General features: G+C 40.5%; 1 protein-coding gene across 1 annotated transcript; it reads left to right on the forward strand.

Annotated features, from left to right (window-relative positions):
* The first annotated feature begins 3,581 nt into the window (after positions 1-3,581).
* Positions 3,582-19,290, forward strand: METAP2 (methionyl aminopeptidase 2). Its single transcript, XM_028747571.2, has 11 exons — positions 3,582-3,980; positions 4,904-5,005; positions 8,794-8,859; positions 9,718-9,820; positions 13,397-13,558; positions 14,008-14,189; positions 14,271-14,365; positions 14,457-14,553; positions 15,510-15,613; positions 16,799-16,914; positions 18,124-19,290. The coding sequence occupies exons 1-11, from the start codon at positions 3,818-3,820 to the stop codon at positions 18,374-18,376; spliced, it is 1,443 nt and encodes a 480-aa protein (XP_028603404.1). The 5' UTR covers positions 3,582-3,817; the 3' UTR covers positions 18,377-19,290.
* Positions 19,291-20,331: the final 1,041 nt, after the last annotated feature.

A 20,331-nucleotide genomic window follows, 5' to 3' on the forward strand; every position in this document is an offset into this window, starting at 1 on the left:
TGTAGTAGTGAACATGCTGGATATTATGTTATTGAATTTTTCTAGGCTGGATATTAAGTTAAAGGCGGGGGCAGGGAGAGAAAGGTGGCTTGATGCTGAAGCCACAAAGTCTGCGTTTAGTCACAGTCTTTAAGTTGGGGTGTAAGAGAATATGGCAGATGCCAGGTCCACACCATACATTTAAAGCACATCCAAGGCACATATAAAGCACATGACTTCCCCTGAAGAATCCTGGGAACTTCAGTTTGTTAAAGATGTTGTCCATGAGCGGGGCCGGACTTAGGTTTGGTGAGGCCCTAAGCTACTGAAGGTAATGGGGCCCTTTATATGTCCAACTGTCCTTTCTCAACAACAAATTGTAGCTGTTTTTTGTGTTGAATATATGCTATATGGTAATTTATGGACCTAATAGATATCTAAAGCCATTTGCACATAACAAAATATGTATTTTATCAAAGTAATTGTTGAACTTATATTTTGGAAATGTACATACAGGTAAATTTTTTGGGGCCCCCCAAAAGAGTGGGGCCCTAAGCTATAGCTTGTTTAGCTTATACATAAATCCAGCACTGTCTATGAGTGAATGAAGCCCATAGGCTGAAAAAAGCTTCTCCATTCCTGATGTATAAGATTGCAGCCTTAACTGAACTAAGCCATACTATGTGCTATGCAGGTTTCAGGTTGCACCTAGGGCTTTGCACCTTGGGACAAGGAAGCAAATGTATTTCGTGACATTTTGGCTGATGCAATTGGAGATATTGCCCTTCTGCAGATTTTGGATTGTTTAAATAAAATAAACATTTTATATATTTTAATGCTTTTAGATGTTTTTGAATGTTTATTTTTAATTGCATTGTTTTACCACTTTGGTGTTTACTGCTCTGGGCTCTTTTGGAAGAAAATGTCGGGATCAATTTTTAATAAATAATAATATCAGCAATAATTTATTGATTGCTCTAGTTTACAAAAGCTAGCAATAAAGCCAGACTTAAACTTCCATCTTCAGACACAATGTAAAAAGAATTTCATTAAATTCAAAAAATATCTTTACAGGACATTTTATGCGATCATGTTGGTTATATGTATCAAATGTGGTTAATACGGCTTACTCCCTTTTTTCAGATCTCCAGCAGTCTTCCACCAGTATTTAGAAGGTTATCATTAATGCCATAGATTTACAGGTATTTATGGACTGTTCTGATAAACTGAACAAACAAAATAATTCCCTGTTAAAACTCTTCCTTAATACAGATATAGATAATCCCTTCCTATCTGTCTCTGTTGTACTCTCTCTTTTCAAACCTCCCTTGTATGATTCTGTTTGTATATAGTCAATAAATCTTATAACGTACCTTAGAAGTCTTCCCACAGAGAGCAGATCTTGCTTGTCAGTAATGTAAAATGTAACAGTTAAAAGCTGTCTCTTTCAAAGTGAACAGAATAAAAGTTACCTCTCTGTGGTCGCAGTCAGTCAACACACTGTTGAAAAGCCCTGTTGCTTAGTTACCACATGGTGTGGATTATACCGAACCATACTTCCTTTCCGCAGCCACTTCTAAGCTTTAAGCAGCAAGCTAGCCACTATTAAAGGTACTCATATGCGCACCAGCATAAGTAAATGGTTATTAGGATGCTTAACTGCTCCAGATGGCGGCTGATATTATTTCACTGAAAACAAAGCTTTTGCTTAGCTTCAGTGCTTTTGTCACCATCATTTAGTGCCCTACCCTAAAAAAGAACCATGGAAGCTCAAGTTTGTTAACAGTACTGGGAAACGTAACTCTGTGAGGGTAAGCTAACATTCCCAGGATTCCTTGGGGCTGCTTTAAATGTCTCACTTTTAACAAGCTATAGAGTAAGAACTTATTAAGATCCTGCTACATCAGGCCCATCTAGTCCAGCATCCTGTTCCCTCCATGACCAACCAGATGCCTATGAGAAGTCCGCAAGGACTGGATTGCCACTTGTGATTCCCAGCAACTGGTTGTTGGCATCCGTCTGTCTCAGGAGACAAAGGAGGAATGCACCTTTGAGGGTATTCAGAGAAATACTGCCACTAACAGTGGAGAGAGAGTAGAGCCATCATATAGATATTAATAGTGTTATCCTCCATAAATTTGTCTAATAATCTTTTAAAGTCAACCAAGTTTATTACGTAATCTTCATAAAATGGAAACACTGGGAAACCTTCCATCTCAAATTAAGTGAATGTATTAAGGGCCGAAGTGGCAGTCAGCTCTAGGACAGACTAGTACCCTGTTCGATTCAATTGTTCAATATTGCTTTTTAAAGAAAAACACATTGACCCAAAACTGCAATTTTCAATTGAAACTCTGAATCAAGGCAATTAAGTGGAGTAAGGGGGATGCAGCACTTCCATATAGTACCATACAGGGACGGGCTTTTTATTCTGCCCCCTCAGTAATAAACATAGGCGCTATAACTGTCCTTAGTAAATTCTCTTTTCCTGTCTTCCAGTTTGGGGGCCAATACATTTAAATTAACTGGGAAGATTTACAATAAAGGAAAGCCCTGGTTACTTTCCCTGCATTGTTATATACAGTATTGATCAATGAAACAGGCCAGATCTGTCTCTCCCTCATCAACCACAGCAGTTGTTTTGCTCCAGTTGGCCATGGATGCGTTCTGCACCTCCACCTCCCAAAATTATTTTTCTGGCTGGTAACTATGGGCATTAACTTTTTTCTGGAATGAAAACACATTGGTGGGCATATCACATTTGTTTGGCTTGAGAACAGCTTGATAGGCATTTGGCTGCGATGTTTTAATTTTATTAAAATTAAGTTATTTCATAACTTAAGTAGCTCCCCTGATCCAGCTCTAATAGCACACACATCCCCATTCACATCCAACAGATGTTAGTTATCATTCATTAAATGACAATACTCTCAGAATGAGCACTGACGGGTGCAGATGTGCATCTGTGGGTATCCCTTGCTGAATGAGGTAATTACAATTAAAAACAATAGAGAATTGACATACTAAAATGGAAGAAAAAACAATGTGTGGTGAACATCTTGTCAGATAGGTATGCTCCTAGTCTATTTAGCTGGGTGTAGCTTATAGTACTTTTCAGTGTTATTTTTCAGGCGCATTTTGGGCCTATGATCCATCCTATATCGAAATAGAACAGGAGTTAAGTCTCTGAAGCAATTTTTTTTCAAAATCAGCATTTTAGATTAGTGATAGAAGCAGACAAATCCAGTCTTGTCGAATTTATGGTGCCTTGTACACATCTGATGAAATGGGCTCTGGTCCAGGGACAATTTATGCTACAATAAAATGTGTTGGGTTGCAATCCCGCCAGAGTTTTAGATAAAAGGAAGACTCACTCGCTGAACTCAACGGGGCTTCCTTTTGAACGGACAGACAAGCAGCCATAGGTTTGCACGGTTAGTCTTTTAAGGTGCCATGAAGCTCTCTACGTTAAGTTTTGCTGCAACCTACTCAGGGAAATTGGTTGCGAGGAGGGGCGGGGAGGGGACACCCAACAACCACGTGGTGTGAAGAGAGGAGGCCCAGGCGACGGCATGAGCTAGGAGCCCGGCCCTAAACTGCACCTCCCACGGACAGCCTCACAGACAACAACTCTCTCGCGCTTCCACAGCGCACGTGCTCGCTGCTCGTCCTCCCCGCCCCCGACGGGATTCTTAGCCCTCCATCTTTCCCGACGTGCCCCAGGGCTGAGCCATAGAGTAGCTGGGGCTGGAGCGGCCTTCCCCCCACTCTCGGTCTCTGGCTCTCGCTCGCTGGCGGCGGCTAGTCGTGGGAGAGGCGGCGACGGCGGCGCTGCAACATGGCGGCCGTGGAGGAAAGGGGCAGCCCCGAAGAGGAGAAGCACCTGAACGGGGAGGTGCTCTTGGATCCCGAGGAAAGAGAAGGCGCGGCGGGGCCTGGCGCTGAAGAAGGAGCGAAGAAGAAGCGCAAGAAGAAGAAGAAGAGCAAAGGAGCCGCCGCGGGTAGGAGCTGGGCCGGGCAAGGCGATGGCGAGGCCGCGTCAGGGGCGAGCCATGGGGACAACTTCGGAGGAGGAGGAGAAGCGGGAGCGAAGCCTCCTTGGCCCCTGAGACGTTCGGGGTTGAAGGGAGCAGGGTGGGTCGGTGGGAGGACGAGCCCCTTTTGAGGGAAAGAAAGACGTCGTTCCGTGGCGCCGCTGTGGGGAAATGTTCCCAGAGTCGGAGGGGTTTAGGGGGAAGCGATGGGGAGGGTCTGGGTGTTAGGCCGTCAAGCTCATGTTAAGCCTTTCATCATCATAGCCCACCGCGGTATATGAGACTGGAAATCGTTAAACTAGGGCGTGGGTCGTGTATGGCAAGGCGACCTCGCGTGTGAGATCTTCTGTGTCGGGGTGGTGACACGCTGCCGGGGTTTTCTTGGGAAGCAAGAGAGTGCTGGTATGCAGCTGTCAGGGGGCCTGGGGAAGAGGGGAGGGGAGTTAATCAACACTGCAGTCGGAAGATAACTTTTATGGTGGGAGCATGCACGAAATTCACATGTAATTGGAGATGGGGTCTTCGGCATGATGCATTTGCCGTCGGACACTCACTCGTATGGTATAGAAGGAGGACGATTGTAACTGCATGGTTTCCTTACAGGACTGAGGGTGTGTGTTAAGGCTCAGAGACTGTTGCAGTTGCATAAGGCGGAGGTGGGGGGTGGATTTACATGCTTTCATTAGTACATGGTACCTGTCCTAAGGTCTAGGGAGAGAGATTTCAATTTATGGAATTGCTTGGAAGAAATTTATTATTTACCTGCAGTGATAATATAGGAACAGTCTTGTAGAATTTAGAAAGTAGAGACACACAATTTTGAAAGTATATTGTCTTTGTTTAGCTGGGTTTTGCGTTATTGTTTAAACTACCTGCTTATTTGCAAACAGGACAAGAAACCGAGAGAGAATCTGAGTCAACACTTGATGAGGTGACAAAACAATTGGATAAACAAGCACTGGAGGAAAAGGAGAAAGAAGATGATGATGAAGGCAAGTATAATTTACCCTGTCCATGATATGTAAAATATTAATGTAAAAATATTTGGAGTTTGCTTTAGTTAAGGGATTACTGGAGTTGGGAAAGATATTTCATGCTGAAGCAGTTTTATGTAGGTTGTTGAAAGCGCTGCTGTATAAAAAGGCTATTATCAAATGTTTTGTTCATTGATTTTAAAAAGAGATCATATTATACTAAGTAATTATAACCTTGGAAAGAGCAACTCTTATCAGGGTAATTCAAGATGAGAGATAGGATCTATCCCAAGGGATGGTTGAGCACTGACTTTAACCTAGATCTCCTTTGTTCAGGTACAATAGGCTATCCACTGCAACACAGTGACTGTGTTATATATATTGAAACTCCTGTTTGGGAATGGTAATAGAGAATATTGATAGATCTTTGGCTAATTTTATTGGTACATACATACATGCTTGAAAGTCAGATATTGAATTCAATTTATGAAGCAATTTCTGATGAGCTTTTGTTCTAAACAAAATGACAGTCTTTCTGTTCATTAAAAGAGATGAAATAAAATTCAGCTTAATTCTTAAAGTGACAATTTTACCTAGATTATTCTATAAATTATAAGTCATTTAAACTACAGAAAACAGGCTTTATTACTGTTGTCCTTGTATTATATCTACATTTTGAAAAGCCATATGATGGAGAAGATAGGAATGAAATATGAATGACAGCCAGAAGCCCCATTTTACATGCAAAGGGCTTTTTCTGGACCAAGAATAGGGGGCTGTATATAAGACATGGTGGTTAAGCTAACAATGTTTTCAATACACTTTGATGATTTTCTCCTAGAAACTTTGCTGTGAGTTTATTTATCTAAAATAGACAAAACATTTCAGTTCAAGTTCATGTCCACATTAATTGGTTTTGAACAAGAACAATCTTGTTATTCCTGTTGGGTGTTGGAATAGATGTCTGGGGCTCCCCACACCCACCCATTTAATAGCTTAAGTTCTAATTAACTGGATTGCTAGTGACCTGAGCTTCATATAATTCAGAAGAGATCCTAAATGTTAAGAGACTGTTACATGATGATGCTTAACTCTAGGCTTCAAATCCCCATTCATCCATAAGACTCACTGGGTGACCTTGGTCAGCCACACTCCCCTAGTTTAATCTACCTCACATGGTTTTTGTGATGGTAAAATGGAGGGGGGGACCATGAATGGCACCTTGATTGTCCTGTGGGGAAAGGTGTGTTAGCAATCTAGTAATATAAATAAATAGGCAAAGCTTTTTTAAACCTAATAGCAAAAATATGTTTTGGACCAAATCAAGAACCTTTCAGACAGAATCTTCATTGCTGTCTGGTGTTTTGCATTAGGAATCAATTGTTCATGGTGGAAGCTAAACATGTTACTTGGAATTAAGTTTTCATTCAACTCCTAGGATTATAGCCTTGATTAGAGACAGTGGTTGTGACTCTGACAAAAGGATGGAAATAATGCAGCAGTCTTCAAGGACATGGCAGTCTAAACAGTTTGGCTTGCTGATTGGCAAATCTACCAGCACAGTACCGCAGAAGAAGCCTGTAATAAGTGAACAGCAGCCACTGTAGGACTGAATATTGCCAGAATCTGCAGTGGTTAGCATATGGAACTGGAAAGTATTCCAGATTGGTAGATGAATGAACTGCATGCCAGAACTTTTTTTCTGATGTAGTGTAAATGGATTAAGCATAGTTCAAGGGCAGGAGGAATCTGATGCAGTTTTCATTCAAACGAGTAGCAGTGTTAAAGAGCATTGACTATTTAAAGAACGACTGTGTCTTTGTTTCAGAATGTGCTGTGACAGACTGAAATTATGCTTTAAAATGGGTTCTAGGTTTTTTATATATAAAAAAGTGTTTACAGTCTTTAATGCCCTAACTATATCTTTTTAGTAAAATAAAATTAATGTAAAACTTAAATAATGTGTGTCAGCCAGATCACTACCAAAGTGATAGTTTCTTATTTTAAAACTTAAGAATTTTAAATAAGTGCATAGGTCAGTTACTGGAAACTAGTGGCTACCTGGCCAACTCTGGCTGCCTGAAGGATACTCTCTTTCTCTTTATGCTGCCTCTTACCTTTCCTCTCCATAGAACTACAGAAACAAAGGGTTCTTTCCAGGCAGCGGTCCTATCTTTTCATGCGCTTTATCTCTCTCCTTTTTTGTTGCCAGAAATGTACCTGCCAGCCAGAGGCCTTAGACTTCTCTGGTGGTAGCTGCTGTAAACTGAAGGGTGATGGAAGTGTGTGGCTAGAAGGAATAATCATTGGCAGTGCTGAACAGCATATGATTTGCCCTTGTGAAGCCATGATTTTTATTGATTTCTCATGTGGCATTAATTAGTTCACTTTGAAAGTGGTTTTGTTATGAATGTTGTACCCAACTGTATGTGTGAAGCACTTACACAACATGTTTGAACTATTAATGCTGCTTAGCATCAGCGGGGTTTTTTATTTAAAAATATGGTTTTGCTTTTATCTAATGTTGCCCTCTTATTCTTGCATTATTAGCAAATATTTAATTACTTTCAACAACCAGGAATTCCACTCAGGGAAGTGCATGGAATTCTCTCCGGAGAACAAATGGACTGGCTGAGGAGGGACAAATCACTTTACCCATCTTTCACCAACTAGCTTGACTTCAGTATACGCCATGGAGAAAGCGAAGCTCCTTGCTTCTTAGCCAGCATAGAAAGACAGTAAACTAAACTAAAAATGTGGGGGAGGGGGATCCCAAAACAAGCCACTGAGAATTAAGCATGTCTCGTGGGCATGGAATCCTGATTTATTTTTGCGGGGTAATGAAGTAATAGAGGAAATGAAATGGAGGGCATGACTGGTTGAAACACTGACCAGGAGCATGCCACATTGCAGTAGCTTGCTACAGATTCCACCTGTGCATACTAATTTCTATAATGTGTCTTGGTATGCTTCCAAAATTAAGCATACAACATGCAGTGACTAGTGTACATTTTAAACTCCAGATTTCTGGTGTCATAACGGGCATGTTGAAAGCTGCTGATGCCTTATTGACATCACAGTGAAGATGCTTGTGGTTACAGCCATGATTAAACTTTGTGTCTCAATCTGCACTTAAGGATCTGGTAGTGTTCTTCTTCTTCTATTATTATTATTATTATTATTATTATTATTATTATTACTGCTAATACTGTTTATTACACAAAGAAATATATTTATTGGGGTGTACTCAGGTCATCACCACTCGTTTCACTGAATGATGTTAGCTATGGTTGTGTGTGCGTGTATGTTTGCATAAGGGATAGCTGCTGAGAAACCTTCATTGGATACCAATTTCCGACTACCAATTTCAATGTTCTTGTGCTCACAAAGCCATAAAGTATTTGGGCCTGAAGTACCACCTGATTCTTTATGCTCCACTTTGATCACTGAAGTCTTGTGATGAGGCACTTGGTGGTCTCATATACCCCTGAGGTTCAGCTGGTCTTTACCAGCGCTGAGCATTTAGTGTAGCAAGCCCTGCTCTGTGGAACTCTTGCCAATAGAGGTTCAGCAGGAGTTATCCCTGCTTGTTCTTAGAAATCTTCATGCCCTGTGCAGGTGTGAAGTTGCATGCAGTTTGGGCGAGTCTAATCAGGCTGCTCTAATATGTAGCTTTGCTCTAGCTCTTTAGCCAAGCCTCTTAACTCGATTTTTCCCCTCTTGCAACTATAGAATAATAATCTTAGGTAGTAGTGCTATTATCTGTAGTTATTGTTTATAAATTTGTAAATGTTTGTCTTCTGTAGATGGTGAAGGTGAAGGTGATGGTGCAGCAGGGAAGAAAAAGAAGAAGAAGAAAAAGAAGAAAGGACGTAGGTGTTTGTTACTATGGTTGTATCATGCAAACTTTGTTTCTGCTTATGTCATGTTTATGGAGCTTACACATAGCACTACCTTATACATAGCAAGAACATTTAGCTGTCTTGCTCAGTATTGTCTACTGCAGGGGTAGGTAACCTTTGTCCTGCAGTCGGCACCCAGCTTGGCAAGTTGTAGCAAGTGAGCCTCCACAGTTTTATCTCCCAGTTGCAAAGCTGTGATGTTCAGTGCTGTGAAGGGAAGATAAGGCTCTTTGCCTGCTCTTTATAGGCCAAGTGGGAAATGTGTTAACCCACCCCAGTGCTGGGGGAAGATTACTTTGTAAGACCCTTCATTTCAGCAGGTACATGGGGGAGGGAAGTGGTTTTGGTATACAGCTATAAGGTATAGTTGAAAAGAAGATTAAATCTCAAAACAACAACCATCCTCATGTATATATTTTATAGAGACCTGGGAGAGGAACACTTTAGTACCTATGTGCACACTTTTACAGTCTTATATTTTTAATCACTGTAAATGATTTCAGTGATTCACCAAGGACAGGTATGAGAATATAGAAGCTGTCTTGGTAAACAGTGGTGTTTGAAGTGTATGCAGATATTTGAATTCTTAAAGAAATTGATTGCTATGCACAACCCAGGTTTTTTTGCTTAAAGTGACTCAGTGCTGCAATTGCAAAAGGCACTCAGAACTGGCAAGGTTATTTAAGGGTATCTTGGCATGTTTTCAGTTTTAGATGTGAGCCCAAGTAAGGCAATGTAAAAAAAAATTTTTTTAATGCTTTTGTATTGAAAATGATAGAACTATGCAGTGCATTGTAAGAGATTCAACTTCTGCATTTCACCCAACAGCTAAAGTCCAGACAGATCCTCCGTCTATTCCAATATGTGATTTGTTTACCACTGGAATATTTCCAAAAGGTGAAGAGTGTGAGTATCCACCAACACAAGATGGGTATGTATCTTGTTTAAAAATTTTAACATGCACAGTGTGGTACATTGACAAATTATTTTGTAGGCTCACCTAATTTTGCCTGTTGTTCATAAGTCTCTGCCCCAAGAGCTGGGTTATTATATTCGCTCTACTGTTATCCGTTATGTTGGAGGTGCTAATTGGAAGTAAGTGAATTTTAGAGTGTTCCTACCTGCAGATCTTTGTATATGTTTGTAACTGCATACTGTATTTTGTTGGCAGTTGATCTTGGGATGATGTAGATATGCTTAATGAGTTGGGACTACTTTTATGTATGAATGGTAAATGCATGTAGCAGTGACTTTGCCAGCAAACTATATAGTACTTGAACATAGGCATAATCAAGGCCTGTGCTTGTTTATATACTATTAAATGTATATAGTTTTAATTCTCTTGTTTTTTAATTATTATTTTTCTATGTTTTTATTAATTCCTTTTTAAAAATCTGTAAGTTGCCTTGAGTCCTATTAGGGGAAAAGGGGAGGTATTAATAATAGTAATAACTATAATAATGATGCTTGTCATTCAAAAGTGACAATGTACCTGTGTATTTTATACTTCAAAACTATGTTCTGTTTAATTCTGTAGAGAACTCCACTGCAGTCCTTAAAGCCTGCAGTAGGTTAATACTGTGATGGAAAAGCTGGGTTCATTTATTCATTTTTGGTGGGAATACCGCCATGTTAAAAACTTTTGGAATGGAGTATTCTCTATTATATCCACAATTACAGGCCAACGCCTTTCTTCAAATCCTGCCTTAGCCCTACTATCTTTGGACATAGGCTTAGGCTCCACCCTGCACTTCAGAGAACTTGTAGGCTTCTTACTGACTGCAGCATGATTAGCGTTTGAGCATTTCACTAGACACAAGAGGGCAATTAAAGGCATAACAAATAGAGATACCTTCCAAGAAATGCGGACCCCTTTATGTTAATGACCAAAATCAAGACCTTGTTATACCAACCACTCCGTTTTCTCAGTGGAGAGGTTTCGTTAAGTAATATGTTTGAATGTTGAATGTGTAAATGTTTGTCTAGAGACAATGGATAAATCAAGCACCATTAGATGTGCTGCTGGATAAGTGCTTAGTGGTAATTGTATTAGTGTTTGTTTAAAAAACAGTAAACAATTTTAAAATAAAATAAAATACTGTAATGGAAGGGGGAAGGTTAGGAGAGCCTGCCTACACTCTGCACAGCTGCCTTGCAAAGTAGACCAGCAGTGCCCTCTAAACTATCCAGTAACTGCTGCCACCATCACTCAGTTTTTGCAGTTCTACAGTTGGATTCCAGCCCCCAGTGGGAGGGAATTCTGTGGTGTTCCAGGAAATAATAAAAATCTAGAATTCTGATGCCTTTCAGGACAGTGGGGCTGGCATCTAACTGTCTCTTCCACCATGGAATTCAGCACATTCCCTATGAAATCCATACTTTTGCCCTAGTAGCATATATACGCTCAGTGGTTAAGCATGTAGGAGATTACCCAAATCCTAAAGTTTGGCATAAACACCCTTCAGATCGCAGCAGTCAAATAATATGAAGCTTTATTAAGAATGGAAGAGGAAAAGGCAAATGGACAAATACTGAAAATAAAAGCTCTGTAGATCAAATCTACCTGTGCTGACCTAGTTATTTACAGACTGACTGCTTGGTCTACTTGTGAGTAGCATGGCTTTAGGTGGTCAGTTGCATGGTTTCCTGATGGTCACCGATGGAGGGTAGGTGGTGATTGAATAGAGGAAACAAAGCACTGCATACCCAAGCCCATTGTAAGGACTCTTTTCTGCTCGTTGGTTTGAGTGGCACCTGGTTCTTTCCTGCTAGTTAGAGCACATGTCACATTTTGGCAGGTAACTGGTATGGCACCTGGCCAGGAATTGGGGAGACGATGGCCACTCACAGAGGCAGGCATGAATGGTTATCACTGGTGTAAATCACCACTGGAATTGCTCAGTCTTCCTGCCACAGAACCTTTCCCTTGGTTTGTGGATTCAGGACTGGACCGCATACCCGTTTGTTTGCTCAGACTTAATGGAGGGCAAGTGAACAAGATCCTTCTCCACAAATATCCTCCAGTCTTTCATTTGCCAAACTTGCATATCTTAAGTCATGCAGTTGACAGGCTTCGCACCTTTCAAAAAAATATGTGATGGCACATGAAGGAATATGCTTTGTTAGTCTATCCAGATGCTTTTTTACCCACAGGCCAGCTTAGGCAAGTGTGCTGGAGCACTGTTATATGATGTGAGGTACAGTGCAGGGTGTGGCTTGGCCAAAATGGTCTGGTGGGTCAGAGGTTCTCCATCCCTGAGATAAGACATAAGACCTGGTCTACACATGCAACAATGACTTGGTAGAACAGTGAAGTGGTAGAGTGGCTTGTATAATTTTGGACAGTAAGTGGGGTTGTACCACTTTTGAATGTCCCCATGTAGTTTTATTTATTTATTTTATTTCAGCAATTTGTATATTGCTTAATCACAATCATCTCTAAGTGGTGTAAACAAATCTGTGCAAGTAAAACGGCAAAACAAGGGAAGAAGTTATAGTCCAGTTTGCTCTCTACTGGGCTAGTGTTCTGCATAGCCAAGAGCTTTTCATACGGAGGAATGCGGGTGGCTCTGTGGTCTAAACCACTGAGCCTCTTGGGCTTGCTGATCGTAAGGTCGGCATTTTGAATCCGCACGACAGGGTGAGCTCCCATTCCTTTGTCCCAGCTCCTGCCAACCTAGCTGTTTGAAAGCTTACCACTGCGAGTAGGTAAATAGGTACTGCTGTGGCGGAAAGGTCAATGGCATTTCTGTGCGCTCTGGCATTCATCACAGTGTTCCGTGCACCAGAAGTGGTTTAGTCATGCTGGCCACATGACCCGGAAAAGCTGTCTGCAGACAAATCCAGGCTCCCTCAGCCTGAAAGCAGATATGAGCGCTGCACCCCATAGTTGAATTCGGCAGGACTTAACTGTTGAGTCATCTACCTTTACTTTTACCTATATGGAGCATTGTTTAAAAACATGATCCTTTCCACCTGCAGTCTAAAGTGGTACAGTCCACTATACCAGCTATTGCATGTGTGCAGGCTACATCTAGAATTCAAAGAACATGTGTAGAGGAGCTTTGGACACCTGCAGTTTTCCTTATCAGCAAGTCACTTGGCTGAACTCCTAAACCTGTTCCTTACATTCTCCCAAGTTGGAGTCAGGCTAGGTACCCAAGGTTTTTCGTGGTGGAAATGGTGCAATAATGATATTTCTCCTTCAATGAATAATTTTTTCTTTTACCAAAATCTTCACCTACCAGTTTCTGAAATCAGTGAGGTGTTTTGTGATGGCAGTAGAATTGGCAACAAACATTGATTTTGAGCTACTCTGGAACTTGGCCAGAGTGGGCTAGCTAGAGTTTAATAACTTGAGTGATTGTATATGTAATTTGAAGTATACGTCTGTTAATCTAAAATGTGTATATTAAAGTAGTAGTCCTGTTGAGTATAGCTGTGTCATCTAGTTTGGATTACAAGCTAAAACGGCCAGTCTGACAATCCTTTTATCCCAATATTAAAGGCGAACTGCTGCTTGGAGAACAACAAGTGATGAAAAGAAAGCGCTAGATCAAGCAAGTGAAGAGATCTGGAATGATTTCAGAGAGGCTGCTGAAGCACACAGACAAGTGAGAAAATACGTTATGAGCTGGATCAAACCTGGAATGACAATGATAGAAATCTGGTGAGAATAAAAGATCATAGGATCAAGGGAGGACTATACAAGGGTTCATCTCCATAAGTTTAATTGAATGTGCTGGACCTAGAGATTAGGTGTGGGGCTTCCGTATATCAGCCTAGTTCTCCATCAGTTCTGGTGACTGTTGGTGATGATTGTATATTTTTGTTTTTGTTTTTTCACAATTGCTTCTATGGACTATGAGGCTGGGAGTCAAGCAGCTAACAGAATGTTGCTGCAAAGTTGTTCAACGAGTATGATACAGCTGGAGACCTGGCACTTCCTCAGTTCTTATATTCTCGGGACAGCAAATATCTCATATTCTAAGAACATTCCCAGTAATATGCATAGCAACGGGAAGGAGGGGAATCGTTTGAAATTTTTTTAATGTAGCAACTAAATAAAGCTGCTGGGAAACAAATCCGTTCATGTAATAAAGACCTTTGCTTCCCTAGCGAAAAACTAGAAGACTGTTCACGGAAGTTGATAAAAGAGAATGGCTTAAATGCTGGGCTCGCATTTCCCACGGGATGTTCTCTGAATAACTGTGCAGCCCACTATACCCCTAACGCTGGAGATCCAACTGTATTGCAGTACGATGATATCTGCAAGATAGATTTTGGAACACATGTCAGTGGTGAGTTTTCTCTTGCTTACTCTGCAGTTAGGTCATTTAGTTGAGTTCAGATTCTTTCATCTAATTTGTATCTAATTTCAGGTCGTATCATTGACTGTGCTTTTACTGTCACATTCAATCGAAAATATGACAGGCTGTTACAAGCTGTAAAAGATGCAACTAATACTGGAATAAAGGTAGGGGAAGTGTAACTTTATCTCTTACCTACATACTTTGTGAGAGGGAATTTTTATCTTCAATTTCAACCTGTCTTATGTGTGTGTATAGTGCGCTGGAATAGACGTTCGCCTTTGTGATGTTGGTGAGGCTATTCAAGAAGTTATGGAATCTTACGAAGTTGAAATTGATGGCAAAACATATCAAGGTAAATTTCCCCTTTCTAGTACATGTGATAGTTTTGATTCAACGCTAAGGGAGAGAGCATGTGTGAATATGAAACAGACAAAGGCATTGCATTTGTATGACTTGATTACTGTTGTTGCTCACAAGTAAAACATTCTGAGATCCATCAAAATTCTCAATGGATGCGGGTGACGCTGTGGGTTAAACCACAGAGCCTAGGACTTGCCGATCAGAAGGTATCATTCCTCAATATGGGGAATGATCACACAGCTGGGGCAGATGAAGACGTCTGTTTGTGCTGATGTAGGTTTACCATGGCATTCCTTCTTTCTGCACTCCTCCCAGCAGTCATTGCATGAACCTAACCATGTGCTGTGCTGGGAGAAAAGGGTTTCCTTTCTTGCTGGGCAACACAGAAAAGCTCCCCCCACAGCCTTTATGGAGAGATACTCTTAAGGTTGGGTTAAACCACTGAGCCTAGGGCTTGCCGATTAGAAGGTCAGCGGTTCGAATCCCCACAGCGGGGTGAACTCCTGTTTCTCGGTCCCTGCTCCTGCCAACCTAGCAGTTCGAAAGCACATCAAAGTACAAGTAGATAAATAGGTACCGCTCCGGCGGGAAGGTAAACGGCGTTTCCGTGCTATGCTCTGGTTCGCCAGAAGCAGCTTAGTCATGCTGGCCACATGACCTGGAAGCTGTACGCCGGCTCCCTTGCCAATAAAGCAAGATGAACGCCGCAACCCCAGAGTTGGCCACAACTGGACCTAATGGTCAGGGGTCCCTTTACCTTTACTAAACTTCTCAAAAGGTTTTGATTTTTGCATTTAATTGTGTTTTCGGGAATTTCATGTTGTCTTTTGGATTCCAAAAATTGAGAATAGCTTTTTTTAAAAAATGAAATTGCTTATTCTGGAAAGGTTAACTGTTCTAGTTACCTACGTGCATTAATTTTATAGTGTTTCATATTTTATGTTACAGTGAAACCAATTCGCAACCTGAATGGACACTCTATTGGACCATATAGGATACATGCAGGCAAAACTGTTCCCATTGTGAAAGGAGGAGAAGCAACAAGAATGGAAGTAAGCAAATAACTCTTACACCCTTACCCTCTGTACACAGAAGTATAGAGCTCCATGGGCCTTTACTCCCACTGAAGAATAAGCACAGTATTAGCCTGTTAATATTTGCAGCTGAACTTCCAGTTTCACCTGGCCCTTGTTTGAAATTCTGTTCCCATCCCCCTCAACTCAGAAGTTTTTTAGTCTGTAGTACTAAATTACCCAGGAAGCATATGGCTACTGCTCACAACAGAATGTTGTAAATGTGTGTAATACTTAACAGTTGGCATTAGTTTTATTAAAATGAAAAATGAATGGTATGCCTAACATTCATTTTGTTCTTGCAAGTAATTCAAAATGCCCTATCCCCACATCTACAATTTGTATTTAGAAGCAAATGAAGGTGTCATTAAAAAAATAAAAATAAAATGGGGAGGTGAACTACCTAATTGGGAAAAGTGGAAAATCTGGCTGTTTAGTTAAGAAGACAAAGGGCAGCACAATTCATGCACTATCTGATAGTTATTACAACTGATCAGAAGATCTTGCAAACTGTTCTTTCTTGTTCTAATACATGCCACTCCAGAAATAGTTCAGAAGTCTTAGAAATTTATTCTGAAAATGCCCCACTTTCCCTATTCTTACCCACCAGGAGTAAGCTAACTGGAATACCATTGTCTCACTTGTTGGTGGCATTCTAAGTACTCTACTTTAGCTCCCAGGCATAACCTACTGCCCCAGAGAATAATTTGAAGGTATATGACTAATTTATGTTGCTGAAGTGAAGAGGGTTTAACATTGTAAGCTGCCTGTATGGGAGGCCACCTTTGAACCAGTCTGAGTCTATAAATGAAATACAACACCAGAACAGCTATTCCTAGTACATGGGATTAAGCTGTTCATTAAACCTGATTGGGCAGTGTCTAAGTAAGGAAGTATCACCCTGACAGTATTTGAAAATCTTTGATTTACAGGAAGTGAATAGATTGATTGTATTTCATGGGCATGCTGCCTGTACATCTGCTCTGTGGGGTATTATGTGTTGTCCTACATTTATAGTTCTGAAAATTTCTAGAGTTAGTCTCCTGTAGCAAAATAATATTGTGCCAGAACCCATGTTTTCAAATGCAAAAAAATAGTTCTTTGATTAATTCTCAGCATGGACTCCAGTATGCTTATCTAGTATATGTGTCTGTTTAATTTTAGGAGGGAGAAGTATATGCTATAGAAACCTTTGGCAGCACAGGAAAAGGTGTTGTTCATGATGATATGGAATGTTCTCATTATATGAAGAACTTTGATGTTGGACATGTGCCAATAAGGTTAGTCCTGCTTTTATTACAGTGGGTAAATGTCCCTTTGTCTGTACTATTGAAAGAAATATCGTTGCTAATTCACAACTTGAAAAGAATGGTAAGTAGACTGCCTATATACTATAGGTGCACAAATGAGACAAAAACCAACAATTTTTAGAGCTACTTGTCCTTAAAGTGACTTGATTTACTTGTGTGTGAGTGGACAGTAATTTACCACTGCTGAAACTCTTCCAGATGTTCTTGAACTAACAACTCGTATCAGCCCTAGCCAGCATGGCCAGTAGTCAGGGATAATCAGTTTACGAACAGCTGGGGAACACCTGATTTGGGAAGAATGGTTTAGCATGACATCCAAATACAGCCAATATTAGCAGCAGCTTTACATTACTGTGGTTTAATCATAGCGATTTCAAAAAACGCCTAGCATCTTAAATACTTTGAATTCTGTTCTTTGAATCAGCAGTGGTAAATAAAGTGGCCCATGGGCTAGATCCAGCCCATGATGGTGTTTGACGTAGCCTATCAGCCTCCTGACTCAAATTACCTGCAGTGACAGGAATAACAACACTCAGCAAGGCAGCTTTCAGTCTTCTTGACTGTATCTGAAGAAGTGTGCATGCACACGAAAGCTTATACCAAGAACAAACTTAGTTGGTCTCTAAGGTGCCACTGGACAATTTTTTTAAATATTTTTTTGAATACCGCCATTGATAGCAGGCTGGATCACTTCAGAAACAGGAGTGTTCTGATCTGTTCCAATGGAAGGGCAGCACTAGGCTGGTAGGAGCAAGGGGGTTATTTTCCTTCCCATAGCAGTGCTGGACTTAGTGGAGAGGCTTTTTCCAGTGCTGCAATTGGAAGAAAAATCCCTTCTGTTCTTCTTAGCCAACAATAAATGCAACCCTCAGGCCCCACCACAGCTTTGTATGTTCACTGTTACATGAAAGCAAAGACCACTCTCTCTGGAATGGTCTCCTCACCAGAAAGAAGGTATGCAGCAGCAGTGATGCAATTCTGGTGCATGCTGAATACTTCTTTTTGTTTACCGTGTCTTGTTGGCTACTAGTGCTATGCATTATGGAATTTTAAAGTATATTTTTACTGCTTCTTTACTGAACACAGCATGACTTACTCATGAGTAAACATGCATGGGATTGCACAGTATCTGTCTGATCAGCATTTCCTCCTGCTCATTCAGTGCACTCTTTCTTCTAGGCTTCCAAGAGCAAAACACTTGCTGAATGTTATCAACGAAAACTTTGGCACTCTTGCCTTCTGCCGCAGATGGCTAGATCGTCTGGGAGAAAGTAAATATCTAATGGCTCTGAAGAACCTGTGTGACTTGGGTATAGTGGATCCATACCCTCCCCTATGTGATATTAAAGGCTCATATACAGCACAGTTTGAGCATACCATATTATTGCGTCCAACATGCAAAGAAGTTGTCAGTAGAGGAGATGACTATTAAAACTTCAAGGCCATTACCTCACCTATGTACTCTGTTGGAACACATTATGCCAGAATAAATTTGCAGTCTGTTTTAACAGTGGACCCCATGTGATAACTTTCCATGTTCGGAAAGAGGAATTTAATCAAAGGCAAGTTCTCTCATGTATCTAACAAAAGGAAAAACAGCTTTTGAGGCCTCTAGAGTATTTCAGGTTACTTCTTAGTTTGGAATGAGTTATACATATTGTTTTAATATTTCTGAGAGAAGGCTTTTGAATATTTATATTACCATATTCCCTACTTGAATGCTTTGAATGACTACACCTGATTTCTGCGCCTAAGTCGTCTCTGGTATTGCCTTTTAACTTCCTGGAATCCATTTTGTAAAAAATAAAGACAGATTTATGGATCTAACACCAAATATGGTTTTTAAAAGTGTTAAAAGTGCTAGGCAGCAGTGCTCTGGGGGAAAAACCTGCCTTATTAAATCCTGTAGATGTATTCTTTCTCTACTTACATTGGATATCAACACAAGGCATGGTCTACTTTTCTGAAGTTTTGTCCTATATAGCATGAGTCTTGCCTTGCTTTAAGTCATGAAGTTACGAACTTTCAGGAATGTTATCTGCCCTCAGCTGTGGTACACTGACCTATATTGCATAGCTTGATAGGTTCTTTCTATGAATGGGGAATTGAAGTTGGTCTTATACTGCTCATTTCCCCCCATTCATTTATGATAAATCCCCTAGCCAGCTTAAACATTATTTGATACTTCAGTTATGACACTTATTTAAATGACAATGCAAATATTCCATTTATCAGAACTCTGGATATTCTTCATTATGTTCAGAAACTGGATTATATTATTTTCCCATTACACTTGTTAAGACTAGTTTCATTTGAAATCTCTGCTAATAAAAGTTTGATACATTAGATGCTATTCTTCTGTACCCATGTAAGTGGCAGTAGGGTTGAGGCTAATCAAAGTATAACAGGACTCCCACATATTTTCTACAGAATTGTTTGACATTCTAGTTTGAGCCTAGAAAAGGTTTTAGCAGGCTGCATATTTCTTCCGTACAAAGCAGCAGAAAAAGTCCAACCATTAAGTAGTGCTAATCCGTATGCTTCATTGACCATTCATGCAGTAGGTTTTTGCAGACTGTTAGGATGTGCTTTGGAGTTAAGGTATAGAAAACACAGTTCATGCTCAATAAGGTACTATCTGTATAAATTGTTGTTAGATTGACTCTGGGATTTGTCCTGTTTTCAATGCTGTTTATTTTATGACCTAGCATTGCTCAAATGCAATTGAGTTGGACCCCTCTGCCACCAAGTACTATTCACCTTGTCCGTGAGATTACTTAGTTTTTATTAAATTATTGCAGAAACGCAAGGTGGTTTTAGAAAATCATTTGTTTTATCCAGAAAGCTACCTAAAGATTTCCATTTTATTTTTAGGTAGCCTCTATGCAATAGTAGCTAGATTGAGTATAAAGGAACATTTAATGGATTGAGCTTTATGTTGGGAAAAGCTAATGCACATTGAGGTAGAAGGGCAAATGTAAGGCTAAAACCATATATTAGATCCAGCCCATCAAGGTGTTTGACATAGCCCACCAACCCCCTATAGGCAGCAAGCTTCTTGAAGAAAACTAGCAGCAAAGCAGCTTGTAGGAAAAACAAAAAGCCAAAAGGGAAGAAAACCATCTAGTTGTCAGTAACAAGAATAAAGTTCTGAACGATGCTACTGTTGTAGCAGTCAAAGGAGCCAAGCAGAAAATTGGTGCCCATGCTCATTGGAAGATGTGTCCTGAGCGTCTGGACTGACATGTTTCATTGTCTGTCTGAAAGGCTTCAGATTCTGTGTTGCATAGGCACAGACCGTGAAGACCTATGTACAATTATGAACAGGCCAATTCCTTATCAATACTTTTAAAATGCCTTTTGAGAAGCAGAGAGGTCCCTGCATTG

The sequence above is a fragment of the Podarcis muralis genome, chromosome 10, assembly GCF_964188315.1.
Source record: "Podarcis muralis chromosome 10, rPodMur119.hap1.1, whole genome shotgun sequence".
In the NCBI taxonomy this organism is placed as follows: domain Eukaryota; kingdom Metazoa; phylum Chordata; class Lepidosauria; order Squamata; family Lacertidae; genus Podarcis; species Podarcis muralis.

Bases quoted from the DNA above. Each gene is read 5' to 3' on its own strand.
- METAP2 (XM_028747571.2), top strand. From the start codon at position 3,818: ATGGCGGCCGTGGAGGAAAGGGGCAGCCCCGAAGAGGAGAAGCACCTG. The intron at 8,860-9,717 runs GTAGGTGTTTGT...TTCACCCAACAG, and splicing joins GAAGAAAAAGAAGAAAGGAC to CTAAAGTCCAGACAGATCCT. The intron at 13,559-14,007 runs GTGAGAATAAAA...TTGCTTCCCTAG, and splicing joins ATGACAATGATAGAAATCTG to CGAAAAACTAGAAGACTGTT.